The sequence below is a fragment of the Tachysurus vachellii genome, chromosome 6, assembly GCF_030014155.1.
Source record: "Tachysurus vachellii isolate PV-2020 chromosome 6, HZAU_Pvac_v1, whole genome shotgun sequence".
NCBI lineage: Eukaryota > Metazoa > Chordata > Actinopteri > Siluriformes > Bagridae > Tachysurus > Tachysurus vachellii.
In genome coordinates, this window is record NC_083465.1 from 7,839,671 (window position 1) to 7,858,296 (window position 18,626).

Consider the following 18,626-nt stretch of genomic DNA (forward strand, 5'->3'; position numbering starts at 1 on the left):
CTTGTGACTGTCTTACTATTAAACATTTTTTTAAACTTCCTTCTGTTTCTTGTGTGATCATTTTTAGCACATTTTAACCATGGTTAACAATTTTTCTGGTAAAGTGGGAATTCATCTGATCACTCTTCATAACATTCTGGATTATTTACACATTGCTATCAAAAAACCGAAGCAGCAGACTTTGTGAAAATGAATATTTGTGTCTTTCTCAAAACCTCTGGCTATGGCTGCACAGTTTGCCATCATTGTGATGTTGGCGGGAGATCATTATGAGTAAGCTGGAGAGGTCTTATGTGGCAGGCTCCTTTGTATGTCTTCTAGCAAGGGTTCATGCCCTGCTGGTCAGCTGCTTCATGTAGGGACTAGTTTCCTTTTTTGCTTCCCATCTCAGATCATACATAGATTTCAGTTTCTCTCATGTACAACTCATCATTGGTGAGGTTGAGCTGTTGGGTCAGGACATTAGTTTCTGCTCTGTCTATTTCTAGGTAACCTTTGGATGCAATAATTCAGAATTCTTAATTATCTTCACTCTTACAGCTGAAGGCTAGTTTTAAGACTTCAATGTAGAACTAACCAAAATTATTTTGCAGAACACACAAGCCACTTGAGTGGATAAAGAAACTAAGACAAAAATTGAATAAAAGAACGTGAAGATAACTGGACAGTTGGAGAAAGCCGCTGTCTATAACCACTGTCAGCTTTTTGCTCAGTCATAGGGAATGTTGATAAAAACCCTTTCAGGCTTACCCAGCTCATTAGGAGTTTCAAACAGAGGTCAACATGAGGCTTGTTTTGTTTTTAACTAAATTGCATATCAGTTATGGACACATATTTTCATGCTATTATTATATTTTCACACTATTCATGCTAATCCTATTGTAAGTATAAGGACCTTATACTTACAATAGGATTACTGCATGTGTTATTAAAATATGCATTCTATAAACTATCTATCATCTTATAGATGTCTTATTCTACAGGAAGACCTGGCTCCACTAGCCTACATGCCTTGATTGGATGTGCATCCCTCTAGTTCCTAAATCATACTTTGCCTGGTGGACAGTGTCAATATTTTTTATCGTTCAGGCTGTTCCATGTTTATGACCTCACCAGTATGTTCTCCCTTTTAAGAATGTACCAAATAGTTGATTTGGCAATACCTTTTGTCTTTGCTATCCACCTGATTTTTGAAAAAAAAAAATTATTTATTTATTTTCATATTCAGCCTTATGTCGAATTGATCACCTAGCAGTGTCAGCTTTCAAATGCAAATGCCAAACTTCATTCCATTGTTTTTCATTTCTGCTGTTTTTCCTTGAACAATATACTCTATACTTAAGGACCTTTTGTAAATGAATTCGGGACTGATCTCTCTCCTTGTGTTCTTTCCTCTCAAGGAAATTGGTGGTCTTGCCTTGATCCAGCAGTTTATCAAGGATTGGTGGAATTGTATAAAGAGGTGATTGTGTATCTACTCCGGATGCAGAAGATAGGAATTTCACCATCTGAGCAGAGGTCATTTACCTGCTTCTTAAGTACATGTTTGAAGTTTCTGGAGATTTTGTACTCTGTAAGTATTTTAAAGGATTCACCTTGAGCACAACACACATATTTTGGCTATGGCTGTATCTGCAGTGACTAAAGCAAAAAAAAAAATAAATCAGAAAAGAATGTTCCCGTTAAAATGTAGCATTCAGTATTCTAAATGGTTATATAAATGTTATGGTTTTTGGGCATTGTGGTTATTAATAAGTTCCAATATAAACATTTCCACCCTATTGAGCTCGGCTCACAAGTTAAAGCCGAAACCTTTCACTACTTGTACTAGTTTACACTGTGCATTTATCTCTATTTATCATTATATTTTGGCTTATAATTTTAAGAAATAATATATTAAATGCAATCAGTAGTTATAGGTCCAATCAGTTTTTTTTTCTCCTTTCTTTTTCCCTAAGTCTTAGCAATGGAGTAAGACCAGAGCAAGGGCCTATCAACTTTAATAATTTTATATAATTTTAATAGTTTCATGCCACACTGATTAGTAAATAGCAGGCAAGGTTGTTATCTAACAACAAACGAATAAAATGTTGTTTTTCTTTTTTAGATAGATGTAAGTTGCTTTGACAGAAAGGTCTGCTCAGCCAACACTTTTTCTATAACCATCACACCTTCACTTATTTGATAGAATGGACAGAATTTACCTTGGTGTATCAGTATACTCTGAAAGCTGGACAAGTGTAACCTTTTCTGGGGAAAAAAATATTAGTAGTTTTGTATACTTTCACTAATAATACTCAAATATACAACAAAACATTGTTTATATTTTATTGATGAATAGTTTTACTCATGGTTTCATTTAAGGTTATACATCTTTAATTATATTTTATCTAAAGTGATTTATCTGTCATACTACCCCTTCAACTATTACTTGTACTTAAAAGTGGAGTGTCTTCATGCATAAGAATACTGCGGGTTTGTTGAATGTTTTTTTGAAGTGTACTGAAAGGCACTTTTTAATTTTTAGGTCAATTTGGTCATTGCAATCCAGAGATATTGAGCTCTCAGTTATGGATAAATTTTATACATATGAAAAATTGCCAGAAGCAAAAGTATCAACTTTCTTTATGTAATAGCACCTGTCAAGGAATTAAGAAAAATATTTGATTATAACACCTCTATAGAGGATTTAGACAAAATCCTTAGTAAAAGGTAAATTACTTATCTATGGGCTGGCATAGACTCATATAGGAACAAAAAGATGAAAATATGCAATCACTTAAGGGTTCCAGTGCACATTCAGTGCTTGGTCTCCTAATAATTAGAAAGCATACTTGTACACCTTTGGTGCTTGGCCCCCTATTAAATGTAACAACTGCATGTAGGTACTCAAAGGTCATAATAAGAACCAATCCATGCATTTATGTTCTATGTAATGGAAAAGTCACAGCATCCACATGCTCAGAGCATTCATTGTTTCTGTGCCTCAAACATTACTGCTCTGACTTTGCTGTTTCTGGCTATAACAGTGATGTGTGAGGCCATGGATTAATATATAAATTTAAACCACATGTTTAATATTGTGTTTAGTCCCCATTATGCTGCCAAAATAGTGTGCTTGTGGTATCTGGCACCAACTGTTAGGAAGTTGTAAGGTGAGGTCTCCATGAATCAGACTAATTTTAAATGTTGGGAATTTGGAGGCCACCTTGAGCTCTTAATTTTCCACAGACCATTCCTAAGCAATTGTTTTGCAGTTTGGCATGTAGTATTACCTGATAAATACACTACTGCCTATGTTTAGTTAGGTGGTACACTGTTAAAGTAACCACATGAATGCAAGGAGGACAGAAGCAGAACATTTCCCAATGCATCACACTGCTTCTACTGCCTTGCCTTATTATATGATATTCTAATAATATTATTATAATAATCAAAGTCACTCATATCCTTATGCATGCCCATTTGTTCTGTTTCCATTACATCAACTTTGAGAACTGACTGTTCACTTGTTACATAATATATACAGGTGGGCAAACATGTCTCTACCTACCTCACCATCAGCACTGGAAACTCTAAGGGTTTTGTCCTAAGGGCCCCCTGCTATACTTATTTTACACTTATGACTGTGTGGCCATTTACAACCAACATTGTCAAATCTGCTGACAACACTGTCACCTTAACACACTGGTGGGGAAGGTCTGTCAATGTATTTACCACCAAGAAGGTTAAGAGACTTTTGCCTAAGGAACATGTACACCTTCACCATTGAGAGCATATTGAACAGTAGCATCAATTTGAGGCAAATTACACTGACTGATCTGCTTAGCTCCTAGATATACCTGTACTCTCTTTCTAACTGCAAAATCCGATGATAATTTACACAATAATTCACACCATAAAGCATGTTATTTTTAAATTGCAGGTAAATGAGCAAGCTGGCCAAATTATTCTGTATGACAAATTTTATATACATGAACTAGAAGACCTTGTTGACATCAGGAGTGATTATGTTACATGGATCCAGCATCAGATGTTCTCCATGGTAAGTTCTTATTTTTCTTCTTTTCAAACTGATTACTATGTATGAAAATAAATGATGTAGAATTTCTGGTTTCTACAGGGGACTACTATGAACAGAACAAGATTATTGGATACATCTGTTTGGGCCTACAATAGCACTTTATCACGTCGCTCAATGGGATGGAGAAATATTTTGTCTTTACTATACACTGTGTGCATAATTATTAGGCAAGTTGTATTTTTGAGGATTACTTTTGTTATTGTACAACTACTGTGCTCTTGGTCAATCCAAAATGTTAAAATCTCAAACCTGAACATTTAAGTAGTAAAAGTGAAGTTTTGGCTTTCTTAAGAGAATATCTATATGTACACCATTATTAGGCAACTATTAGTGTGTAAACATTATTATGCAACTAAATGAAAAACAAAGATTTTCCCATATCACTTGTTTATTTTCACCTGTTAAAGTGATAATAATAAACAAACTCAAAATAAAAACTTCTGAAATTAAAAAAAAAAACAAAAAACTCAGTGACCAACATAGCCACCCTTTTTTTCAATAACAGTCACAAGCCTTCCATTCACGGAATCAGTCAGTTTCTGGATTTGGTCAGAATCAACTTTTTGTTCAGCTGCAACCACAGCCTCCCAGATACTGTTCAGAGAGGTGTACTGTTTACTTTCACTGTAAATTTCCTGCTTAAGAAGGGCCCAAAATTTCTCAATAGGGTTTAAGTCAGGTGAATAAGGGGGCCATGTCATTAGTTTTTCATCTTTAAGGCCTTTACTGGCCAGCCAAGCAGTGGAGTACTTTGATGCATGTGATGGAGCGTTGTCTTGCATAAAAATCAGTGTATTCTTGAAAGATGCAAACTTTTTCCTGTACCACTGCTTGAAGAAAGTGATCTTCTAAAAATTGGCAGTAGGTCTAAGAGTTGATTTTGAGTCTATTTTCAACCCGAAAAGGTCCAACTAGCTCATCTTTAATAATACCTGCCTATACCAGTACCCCACCTCCACCTTGCTGCCGTCTGAGTCAAAGTGGAGCTCTGTGTCTGTTAGTGATCCAACCACTTGCCCATCCATCTGGTCCATCAAGAGTCACTCTCATCTCATCAGTCCACAAAACCTTTGAGAAATCTGTCTTCAGATATTTCTTGGCCCATTCTTGACGTTTCAACTTATGTGTCTTGTTCAGAGGTGATTGGGTTTCAGCCTTTCTTACCTTGGCCATGTCTCTGAGAACTGAACTCCTTGTACTTCTTGACACAGCACTGGAGGATAATGGGTTCCTGGTAGCATCATGTTTGATTCTTCTCAAATCTTTGGCAGTTAATTTGTGTCTTTTCTTCTCGACACGTTTCTTGCGACCCTGTTGACTATTTGCAACAAAACGTTTGATGGTTCTGTGATCACGCCCCAAAACCTTAAATATTTCAAGAGTGCTGCATCGCTCTGAAGACTTTTTACAATTTTTGACTTTTCAGAGTCAGTTAAATCTCTCTTTTGGCCCATTTTTCCTGAAGAGAAGAATCTTCCTAATAATTATGCACACCTTGATATAGGGTGTTGATCTCCTTAGGCCACGCCCTCCCTCGTTACACAAATACACATCACCTGATATGCATTAAATCCAATAAGTATTCAAGTTTATACAGCTTGGAGTTGGAAATTATGGATAAAATGATGATATGGTCAAAATAATCACTTGCCTAATAATTGTGCACACTGTACACTCAAGAGATTTTGACCAAAGTTGACCATTGACACTATACCAGAATTTCAGGTCTAATGTTTTTTATATTTACAACTCACTGGTGTTTCTTGTTGCACAGGTGTGGCCTGTTAGAGTGATTGGTTAAACATTTAATAGCTCTAAAAGTCTACTCCTGGTTTGAGCTCTGAGTTTTGCCTGTAAAGATTGTATTATTATTTAAAAGGATAAACATATATGAAGACCAGTGAGCTGACATAGAAGATATGTGAGGCCATTTTGAAGATGGAAAATTGAATTGATCAAAATGATTGTAGAAGCATTGGATATAAATAGAATGTATGTAGAAGCATAGCCAGTAAAATAATTTGAAATGTATTGAAAAAGAAAGAAAACTCTAGCTTACTAACAACCAGAAAATTGGCAAGGCTGGCCAAGGACAATGATCAATGGCCAAGGACAATGATGATTGTGAGATCTGTAAAGATGAATCCAAAAACAAAAGGCAGTGAGGTCAGCAACAACCTCCACAGGGCAGGGATGACGATATCACAATCCACTGTTCATGGAAGACTTCAATTGTACCAAAAGGTGCAACCCCTCACCATCAGTAAGAGTCAGAAGGCCAAATTGGTATTCATTAAGAAATACAGAGATGAGTTACAAAGGTTCTGCTCTACCAAAGTGATGGAAAGACCAAAGTGTGGAGAAAGAAAGGGTCTGCTCATGATCCAAAACATTCAGGCTCATCTGTCAAGCATGGTGGAGGTAGTTTCATGAATTCTACTTGCATGGCTGCTTCTGAATTGCAAATTTGTTTTGATGATTGGAGCAACAAAATGACTTAAGAAGTCTGCAGAAACATTATGTATGCATGCTAATTTATAGAGACAAACAACCCCTGGCAAAAAGTATGGAATCACCCCTCTCAGAAGATGTTCATTCAAATGTTTAATTGTGTAGAAAAAAACACAAGCACATATATGCCACAAAACAATTTTCACTCAACAATACAAACTTCTGGCTATATAAAACACTTAAAAAAAACAAAAAAAAAACAAAGAAGGATAACTATAGTCAATTACAACTGTTTTTACAGATCAAACAGAGGAAAAAATATGGAATCACATACATCTGAGGAAAATTATATGGAATCACCAAATAAAAACACTACTAGTACTTTGTTGCACCACCTCTGGCTTTTATAACAGCTTGAATTCTCTGAGGCATGGATTTAACTAATGACAAACAGTATACTTCATCAATCTGTCTCCAGCTTTGTCTTATTGCAGTTGCCAGATCAGCTTTGCAGGTTGGAGCCTTGTCGTGGACCATTTTCTTTAATTTCCACCACAGATTTTCAATTGGATTGAGGTCCGAACTATTTGCAGGCCATGCCATTGACATAAGTCTTTCCTGTAGGAATGTTTTCACAGATTTTGCCCTATGACACGATGCATTATTATCCTGAAAAATGATGCTACCATCACCAAACATCCTTTCAATTGATGGAATAAGAAAAGTGTCCAAAATCTCAACATAAACTTGTGCATTTATAGAAGATGTGATGACTGTCATCTCTCCCATACCTTTACCTGACATACAACCCCATATCATTAATGATTGTGGAAATTTGCATGTTTTCTTCAGGCAGTTGTCTTTATAAATTTCATTGGAACGGCACCAAACAAAAGTTCCAGCATCATCACCCTGCCCAATGCAGATTCGTGATTCATCACTGAATATAACTCTCATCCAGTCATCCACAGTCCAAGATTGTCTTTCTTTAGCCCACTGAAACCTTGTTTTTTTCTGTTTAGATGTTAATGATGGTTTTCATTTGGCTTTTCTGTATGTAAATCCCATTTCTTTTAGGCGAGTTCTTACAGTCCGGTCACAGACATTGACTCCACTTTCTGCCCATTTGTTCCTCATTTGTTTTGTTGTGTATTTTCTGTCTTGGCGCTTTGATGTCTTTCTTGGTCTACCAGTATGCTTCCCTTTTACAACCTTTCTATTTGATTTGTACTTGGTCCAGATTTTAGACATAGTTGACTGGGAACAACCAACATCTTTTGCAACATTCCGTGAAGATTTACCTTCTTCTTATGTCAATCATCTTGGTTCAACACATCACTAATGTGTGCAAGCACTCTTTTCTAACTGCAGACTAATTAGCAGTTGTAATCAGATACAGGTGTTTGTTTTACAAATGCAGAGTGCATGGTGATTCCATATAATTTTCCTCAGATTTGTGAGATTCCATATTTTTTTCCTCTGTTTGATCTGTAAAAACAGTTGTAATTGACTATAATTATCTTTCTTTGTTTGTTTTTTTAAGTGTTTTATACAGCCAGAAGTTTGTATTGTTGAGTGAAAATTGTTTTGTGGCATATACAGTATGTGCTTGTGTTTTTTTCTACACAATTAAACATTTGAATGAACATCATCTGAGAGGGGTGATTCTATACTTTTTGCCAGGGGTTGTACAGCCAGTCTAATAGGGGGGAACTTAATTGTACAGCAAGACAATGACCCAAAACACCCTGCCAGCATAACAGACACTTCATCAGGGAATAAAAGTGGAAGATTTTAGACTGACTAAGTCAATCACAACACCTTAACCCATTTGAGCATGCATTTCTTATATTTTGGTCTCAAACTCAAATGACACTGTAAACCAAAGGATGCATATAGTCCTAGTTTCATTAGGGACTATGTCATCTCAGGGAGTTTTTACTTGCCATTAGGGAAAGATGTTAGAAATAAATGGTAACTTAATTTTAAACTTTTATTATTTTTATGCTTCTGTAAAGCTGCTTTGTGACAGTGTCAATTGTTAAAATTGCTGTACAAAGTAAATTTATGGTATGCATAATCAGTTTTATGGTTCCATTAGCTAACAGGGTTTCCACACTAACACCACAAAGCTTTGCAAAACTGCAATACCACAGCTGTTTTTTGGTGTTGTAGCCTGGGGTCTGACATTTTTGAGTTCAGAGATGCTTTTCTACTCACTATGCTTGCAAAGTGTGGTTAGTTGAGTTATTGTACTGTCAGCTTGACAAATTGTCAGAGTGACAACTGATTGTATATAGCATGTTCAAGAATTTTAGCACAAAAAAAGTGATTCTGGTTGATAGTTGCTAATGTCTGAGATATCTACTATGCGGTACATATCTACTGTATTGCGTGATGGTATTGCATAAAAGAAGTGAAATTTAAATATAAAATCTTCTCTGATTGTTGAATTCCTCTGACAAAAGAAAACAAATATTTTAAGGAATTGGGGAAGAAGAATTATATACAAGTGCATCTCAATAAATTAGAATGCCATGGAAAAGTTTATTTATTTCAGTAACTCAAATCAAATGGTGAAACTCATGTATTATACAAATTCAGTACACACAGACTGAAGTAGTTTAAGTTTTTGGTTCTTTTAATTGTGATGATTTTGACTCGCGTTTATCGAAAAATCTAAAACAAATTAGAATACTTCATAAGACCAATAAAAAAAATATTTTTACTGAATTGTTGGCCTTCTGAAAAGTATGTTTATTTACTGTATATGTACTCAATACTTAGGGGCTCCTTTTGCTTGATTACTGCGTCAATTCGATGTGGCATGGACGTGATCAATCTGTTGCACTGCTGAGGTGGTATGGAAGCCCAGGTTTCTTTGACAGTGTCAAGCACACCAACACCATAGTCATTTAACTAACTTTTGGTGCTTTTTTTCAGTGTGGGCAGGTGCCAAATCCTGCTGGAAAATGAAAGAATCTTTAAAAAGCTGGTCAGCAGAAGGAAGCATGAAGTGCTCTAAAATATCTTGGTAAACAAATGCAATGACTTTGCAATGAAATGTAACAAATGCAATGAGTTTTCAAACAGTGGAACAACACCAGCAGATGACATTGAACCCCAAATTATCACTATGGAAACTTAACACTGGACTTAAAGAAACTTGGGCTATGAGCTTTTCCACTCTTCCTCCAGACTATAGGACCTTGGTTTTCAAATGAAATACAAAATTTGCTCTCCTCTGAAAAGAGGATTTTGGACCACAGTCCAGTTCTTCTTAGCTCAGCTAAGATGCCTCTGACGTTGTCTGTGGAATGGGAGTGGCTTAATAAGAGGAATACAACAACAGTAGCCAAATTCCCTGACACATCAGTGGTCAGTGGTCTTGATGCCTTAACCCCAGCCTCAGTCATTCCTTGTGAAGTTCACCCAAATTCTTGAATCGATTTTACTTGACAAGCCTCTCAAGGCTGCGGTTCTCTCTGTTGGTTGTGCATCTTTTTCTTCCACACTTTTTCCTGAGCCACTCAGAAAGCTGAGTGGAAACTCAGCTTTCTGTTAATATTCTTGGACACAGCACTCTGAACAGCCAGCTTCTTTGGCAATGAATGTTTGTGGCTTACCATCCTTGTAAAGGGTGTCAATAATTGTCTTCTGGACAACTGTCAGATCAGCAGTCTTCCCCATGATTATATAGCCTAGTGAACCAAATTGAGCAGATGTTTTGATTTGATTAGCTGATTGGCATACTATATTCTATTCTTTTTGTGAATTGGTGGGTTTTTGTTAAATGTGAGCCAAAATAATTACAACTAGATTTGTAAAGTTCGTCGAGACAAACTTTGATGTTGGCTTTGACGGTGCAAGTATTCGCAAAGGCCGGTGCTTTTTGGAGGCGAGTGGACATAAGGGTTAGTGTTACTTTTGGAGGCAAGTGGACAGAAAGATTGTGAAAGCTACTGGACCGCTAGGGTGCCAATACTTTTGGAGGCGAGCGGACATGAGCATGTGACATGATCCGAATACCCATGAGGCAGTTCCCCTCATTGTGCTGAGTGTTTCGATATGTCACATGTCCATGTTGTGCAAATTTTTTATTTTCACGTGATGACACGTGACGACACGTGACAATTTTTTATTTTCACGTGATGACACGTGACGACACGTTCGCTTATTTTGGGGGCGGGGCTACACGTGACGTCACGTGACGTGACCAAAATACACGTGGGGCAGTTCCCCTCATTGTGCTGAGTGTTTTGATATGTCACATGTCCATGTTGTGCAAATTTTTGATTTCGCTTATTTTGGGGGCGGGGCTACACGTGACGTCACGTGACGTTACCAAAATACACGTGGGGCAGTTCCCCTCATTGTGTTGAGTGTTTTGATATGTCACATGTCCATGTTGTGCAAATTTTTTATTTTCACGTGATGACACGTGACGACACGTGACGTGACGTGACCATAACACGTGAGGCACTTCCCCTCATTGGGCTGAGTGTTTTGATATGTCACATGTCCATGTTGTGCAAATTTTTGATTTCGCTTATTTTGGGGGCGGGGCTATACACGTGACGTCACGTGACGTGACCAAAATACACGTGGGGCAGTTCCCCTCATTGGGCTGAGTGTTTTGATATATGACATGTCCATATTGTGCTCATTTTTGATTTCGCTTATTCTGGGGGCGGGGCTACACGTGACGTCACCAGTATACCCGGTGGGGTGCCAATACTTTTGGCAAAAAGTGGCTACTGAGGGTTTGGACATTTCATGTCAATACTGCAGTCATTATGGGATTCTACTTATTATTATACTGCATAGAACACAGGAGAGAAGCCGTGCCTGAGCTCTGCGCACGCTGCGTGTGTGAAAGCTTAGAGGAATTTTAGGAATTCCCCATTCAAGTCTATGGGACGTTCCATCGTCGACTACGGGAAAACCGAAAGTTCCGTCGGAACGCCGAGTCCGGAACTTTGTCCGGAGTAACGTCCTAAAGAACCTGTCCGAGTTTGGTGTAAATCGCTCAAAAACCTGCCGAGTTATAAACCTCCAAAATTTATAATGGAAGTGGATACGAAAAAAGGCCACTTTGAGCTTCCGTACCGGGAATGCCGGAATTCCGATCGCTTAGAAAAGTAGTAGCAACAAACTTCAGACCAGGGTCTACGACATATCCGAATTTGGTGCATGTGGCTCGAAAGCCCTAGGACGAGTTACTCTTGATAAATTTGTGGCTAAGAATAATAATAATAATAATAATAATAATAATAATAAGCTTATAAAGGAAATCAGAATGTTGGCTTCTACAAAGCCAACATAATTAAATGTACCAAAGACTTGAACTACTTCAGTCTGTGTGTACTGAATAATACACAAGTTTCACTATTTGAGTTGAATTACTGAAATAAATAACTTCCAACATTCTAATGTATTGAGATGCACCTGTAGTGTAGGAATGTGGTAGTGGAGAAATAGAAGTATTATTTTATTAAATGCTCTAAAAGGTTATTAGGTTAAAAACTGAAAGGAAAATCTACCATCACTGCTCAACTGGGTATCTCAGGGTAAGAGGTAGGTATTACTTAATAACAGGTTACTTACTGTTTTGGCACCGAGGTGTTGGTAAAACATGCTATCTTACAACGACAGGTGAAGACCTACCTCTTCCTGAAATACTTGTTAATGTATTTTTCAATAGAGACTTAAAAACACTGTTGTACCTTACTGTGGATAAGGGCATCTGCCAAATGCCATAAATGGGAATGGAAAATGTGTGAGCAGATGCTTATAGTTTTCCCTGGTAAAAAAATGTCTTAGTAGCAGTCACATAATAGAAGAATTTGATTACAGATGACAATGAGCACATTCTGACAGCCATGGAGCATGGTGAAAGGACATGTGTGGTCTGTGAGCTGGCAAAAAATATTTATAGCTGATTGAAGTATTGCAGAAGTTAAGTTGTCATAGAGCTGTTAGGATGTTGAACTCTTGGGATGCTGAAGAGAAGAGAGAAGGTTGTGGAAAATGGAAGAGTGGAATCTATAGTTTGTGATGGGCAGTGCAGAAAGAACAAGTGTGCACAAGGTGATGATTTGAAAACTGAAGCAAGCTAACATGACATTTAAATGATGATTGATTGGTAATAATGGGCTCAAAGTATGGCAACAAAATATACCCTACACAATTATACCACATCTACCTTCTTTATTGCACCATTCAGGGTAAAAGGTAGAGATTAAATGCATTAATTCCATTTTATACTTTGACAGTTCATTAAAATTGTGTTTTTTTTTTAATGTGCGTAATGTAAACCTTTTTACAAACATTTAGTTTTGTCATTTTAATACAAAACAGCTTGCTCTTGAAATCTGATGTTTCAAATGTTCCTAATCTGATGTTTCTAAGGTTCCATGCTCTTAATCATATGGGCAGAGACCTAAAAAGCTCTGCTGCTCTGCTGTTCAGTGTGGTATGAAACACAAACCAATAATGAACAGAAGTGCACAAAAAGATGTTACCAGCAATATTTTTAGGGGTCAAGCCCCAAAGGGGCGTAGACACCTATTGTTATCGTTAGTTTTCTTATTATTCTTATTATTAGGGGTCAAGCCCCGAAGGGGCGTAGACACCCATTGTTATCGTTAGTTTTCTTATTATTAGGGGTCAAGCCCCGAAGGGGCGTAGACACCTATTGTTATCGTTAGTTTTCTTCTTCTTATTATTATTCTTCCGTCTTCCGCCATTGAAGTCAATGGCAGCCCATAGAACCGTACGTAGGAAAGTTATGAAATTTGGCACACATGTAGAGGCCAGTCTTAGAGGTTACTGTAGCAACTTTGGTGTGTCTAGCTCAAACCGTCTAGCACCACCAACAGTCCAAACCCCAATTTTGTGCTGAATCGTAAGGCCTGGAGGCAAAATTCTTGCAACATCAGAATCAGAATCAGAAAGGTCTTTATTGCCAACTATGTTTTCACATACGAGGAACACACACACTTACACACACATTTACACACACACTCACACTTGCACACTTACACACACTCACACTTACACACACAAACTCACACTTACACGCACACTTACTCACACTCGCACACTTACTCACACTCACATACTCACACACTCACTCACATACTCACACTCACTCACACACAGTCACTCACACCTACACACACACACTTACACAAACACTTACACACACTCACACTTACACACACTCACACACACAATCACACTTACACACACACTTACACACACACTCATTCACACACACTCACACTTACACAAACACTCACACCTACACACAATTACACGCACACATTTTGAATTTTCACGTTAAGTTCAGTATTTTACCAATGCAATGCCATATCGCTACGAAACTTGGTATGGTTCATCAGCAACATGTTCTGAGCGCACTCTCTCTCTGTCTGTCTCTCTCTTGCTCTGTCTGTCTGTCTGTTCATGGTAAACATTTGAACACACAGCGCCTGAGCTGTCACTTTATTTTCTGCTTGTGGTGAGCGCTCTTCAGTGTGTCCTCTACTCTCGTCAGTCTTCCTGTAAACGCACAGCGTCACAGAGCTCTGTTTCTGCTTTCAGGGGAACTTGTGAGGCTTGGTGCAAATGACCAGCACCACAGTGACGCACACTCACACACACACAGATGCATACAGACACACACAGACACACACACACTCACAGACACACACAGACACACACTCACACACACTCACAGACACACACACACAGACACACACAGACTTCTTGTTGTGGCTCAGGCTGAGTCCGACGATCCCAAAAATATCATAGTGAAACCTACTTCCTGTCCGCCACTTTGATTTTAAAAACAGCTATTTTCACTTATAACTTCTGCAAACTTGAGTCTAAAATCATGAAGGAGGTGTTAGACTCCTTGAGGCATGCTGAGTCAAACGATACCAAACGGTTTTCGGACGGCCATTTTGAATTTTCAAGTTAAGTTCAGTATTTTACTAATGCAATGCCATATCGCTACGAAACTTGGTATGGTTCATCAGCGACATGTTCTGAGCGCATCTGATCGGCTTGACCCTGGTATCGCTGCTTGCAGCTATATTTATGATTTGATTTCACTTAGTGATGCTATCTAAACTAAATAGGTTGTACATAGTTACTGTAATCCTAAAAAAATCTTTGAACTAACAGGGTGCTCAAGATGTTTACTTTGGTGTTTGCTACACTGCTGGTCATTCTTTGGCTAAGAAATGTGATGAGATATTAAAATAATAAAATCACTATTAAAATAATAAAAAATAAGTAAATATGTTAGTTCTGAGTCTTTGATCGATCAACTCAGAAACTCAGACAGACAAGAAGACCCATCATCTACCTCCACTATTACTGATTGTTAGGCAGTCAGTTGTGTGGGTTTTTTTTGTAAATTAAACACAAAATATTTTTCAAACATTTTAAAGACAATTACAAAATGTTACAGAAAAGAGTTTGTGGGGCTTTTTACACCTGGACACTTCATGCGTTTTCTGTGTTCGGACCACTTCGGGAGGTGGTCTGGGATGCATTTCAGATGAAACTGGACAGGTGTAAATGAATGTGGTTGTTCAAGCCACATACGTCAGCGCTATACTCCTCCTAAACGGAAGTACGTCACTTGCAGGTGACTCACGAGTCGTGCATCGCGCCAGAAACAAATAACATGGACGACATGCAGGGTTGGTTTTTTGTAGCATAACCGTCGTTTTTTTGTCTTCTTTTTGATTGCATTCTGAAAACCGCATACAACAAAGTGTGTTCCATTTCGAAATGAGGTAAAATATGTTCGCATTTTGGGCGGGAGTAGAAAGATCAGATTGATATCCGATTCGCCAAGACGCATTTATGTGGCCTAACGTAAATGGAACAGGTTTAACAAATCGGATAGCTATCGGATCAGAGAAAACACACTAAGTGACCAGGTGTATAAAGGCCCTGTATGTCAGTTCACAAAGCAGCAAAGGTAACAGACAAGGCCGCTGGGTTTTACATGCAAAAAGAGATCATAGGTACGACAGTCATAGTCTGTCTGCCAGAAGAACTCTAAGAGCTCTATTGTACACAGTCCTAGTACTATTTTTTTCTGGATATCACTATTCATGGAAGGCCTCATCATCAGATATCACCTTGAACATTGAGGATTTAATTATTATTTTCTTTAAATAAGATGCAAAATATGCAATCTACCATTAGCTAATTTGATTTGTGTCATAATAAAAATAAGGAACAATATCTCAAAATATTTACATATTTGCTATATAAAAACTAAGAATGAAACAAAATCCAAATACATAATTTGGATTGAACGGATGTGTTTTAAATTAAAACAAATATGCAGAATTTTGAGCTGTTATTTTTTTTGTTTGATTGTATGTTTGTTTTTAGGGGCTTTGAAGGCTTATTTGGTTGCAACAAAAAAAAAGTGTGATGAGGGGATTTTTTAAGACAAATCAACATTTATTTACCCTTAAATAAAGTATTCTTTTTTCTGTTTTCTGAAAGGCCATCGACTCTCAGGTCAACCTGTGCAAATACCCATTTGTATTTGATGCTCAGGCAAAGACAATGCTGCTCCAAACTGATGCTGTTATCCAGATGCAGGTGAGTGCAAGAGATATCTTCACCAGGATACCCAACAATCATGAATTTTCATCACAAGTCTTGTTTTTGAACAGATGGCTGTGGACCAAGCAGAAAGACAAAATCTTAGCTCTTTATTTCTGTCTGGTGGCATGGTGGAGTCCGTAAACCCATGCCTCATTCTCATGGTACGCAGAGAAAATGTTGTTGAAGACACTATGGAAGTTTTGCGGAAGTCCAAAAATGTTGATTACAAGAAACCTCTAAAGGTAATAATAGCATCACCAATTAAATCTCATTTGGTTGTATATTTGGTTGTAGTTTACTATTCAAAGCCCCATAATGCAATATTTGAACAGAACACACACTTTCAGTTACTGTTCCTGAAAAGTTTCAACTAATGCCCCTAATATTTTAATCTCATAAATATATACAGCTTTAGGTCTAATTATATAGTTACCAATACTACCAAAAAAATAACAGTTAATCATGTGAACATATAAAAGTATGTCTAAAATAATATTTTACAAATGCATTTTTGACTGATTGTAGGTGATCTTTGTTGGAGAGGAAGCTGTGGATGCTGGTGGTGTGAGAAAAGAATTTTTCCTCCTCATCATGAAAGAACTGCTTGACCCCAAATATGGCATGTTCAGGTATTACGAGGAGTCCAGACTCATCTGGTTTTCAGACAAGGTAAAGATCTGTCCTATAATGTGAATAGGATTTGTCTTTATTTAAAAGTAATATAGTCTACATTTTGTAATTCGTGTATTCCTGTTTTGTAGACTTTAGAAGATACTGACTTATTTCACCTCATTGGGGTCGTTTGTGGTTTGGCCATATATAATCTGACCATAGTAGAACTACATTTCCCTGTAGCCCTGTACAAAAAACTCTTGAAGAAAACTCCGACTTTAGAGGACCTGAAGGAGCTCATGCCTGTTGTTGGAAGGTCAGTTATTCAGAGTTGACTCAATTATATCAACCCTTTTTTGCACAGGTCTTAGTCCTAGTTTTCTATAATACTGTTTTTTTATTTTCTTATAAACCTGTAGTTTGCTTTTACACATTTTTCACAGTTTTTTATGACCTTGTCACAGGAGTCTACAAGAACTATTGGACTACACAGATGATGTTGAGGAAACATTCTGCTTGAACTTCACAGTAAGAGCAGTTTCTAGAAGAACTGTATTACATATGTCTGTTATAGGGTGTGATAATGTGTTTCTTTCACAGTTGCATTAATACAGATTGATATTTTGGAAATAATCTAATTTAAAATGTATTCTATAGTTTTCTATATTTTATTCATTGCTTTTAGGTCAGGTTTTATTGTAAATTTAAATTTATTGATTTTCTATGACCATTAAGATACTGATTTCTGCCCATTTTCCCTATTACTATTATTGAATTATTTTCAATAATACAATTCTATATTCAAACCATAGTTGAGAACCCATCAGTATGCATTCATATGCAAATGCATTCATACATGTTTATTTTTTTAGATTTCTAACTTACACTCTTTAAGTATCAGTTTGTGGGTAAAGCAGAAATTTACTTATGGTACCAAGACTACCAAATATTGATGTAGTGGCTAATGTTAAGCATATGTTATGCTTGCAAATAGCAATTTGAAAAATGAAATATTTTTATAATACAGGCATTAATTTTTTTATTTATTTATGCAATAATGTTTTGGTTATTTTCTGTTCACAGATTACTGTGGAAAATTTTGGTGAAACTGAGGTATTTGAACTGGTACCTAATGGCATTAACATCGCTGTAAACAATCACAACAGGTATTTGTTTCATATTTGTAATTTTGAACTTAACAAAACTTAAAAAATAGTATAATTTTCTAATATGCATAATTTAATTATCTATCAGAGACCATCCACTCAAATGATGTCTGACTCTGTAGAACTGATTAGCATTGTTGAACCTGAGCCATATTTCCCTCCGTGTCTTAGTGCTCCAGAAAAATGAAATGATGTAAAATATGTAATCAGTTTCACCAGGGATGAACTGCTGAACATTTGGCAGTACACACCACGAGATCTTTTTCCGGTTTTTGAGTATTCCGACGTTTTGCTGAATATTGTAGTTGGCGGAGCGGCTGCGCTGTTTAAGCACTTCAAGACGCGCAGGCGGGAAGACAGCGCTGCCTAGCATCCATCTGGCAAATCTTCACTCTCTTCCCAAAAAAACGGACGAAGTCCTTTTGCTCACCCGGGAAAATAAGGATTTTTTTAACTCTGCTGCTCTCTGCTTCACGGAAACCTGGCTGAACGACTCCATTCCGGACAGCTCATTAAGTCTGCCGGGCTTTCAGCTCTTTAGAGCGGACCACGACGCGGAATCAACAGGGAAGTCGCGTGGCGGGACGTGTTTTTACATCAATGAAAGGTGGTGTTCTGATGTAACTGTGTTAAAGAAGATGTGCTGTACCGATCTTGAAACACTCTTC

The 18,626-nt window shown here is 37.3% G+C and overlaps 1 protein-coding gene across 1 annotated transcript in view; it reads left to right on the plus strand.

The window, feature by feature from the left end:
• herc4 (HECT and RLD domain containing E3 ubiquitin protein ligase 4) overlaps positions 1-17,127 on the plus strand; it is a 55,784-nt gene extending 38,657 nt beyond the window's left edge. Inside the window, exons 14-19 of the mRNA XM_060871488.1 lie at positions 1,401-1,573; positions 3,926-4,045; positions 16,076-16,174; positions 16,249-16,422; positions 16,706-16,849; positions 16,942-17,127. Coding sequence (XP_060727471.1) covers positions 1,401-1,573; positions 3,926-4,045; positions 16,076-16,174; positions 16,249-16,422; positions 16,706-16,849; positions 16,942-17,127 — 896 coding nt within the window. The remainder of the gene's footprint in view (positions 1-1,400; positions 1,574-3,925; positions 4,046-16,075; positions 16,175-16,248; positions 16,423-16,705; positions 16,850-16,941) is intronic.
• Positions 17,128-18,626: the final 1,499 nt, after the last annotated feature.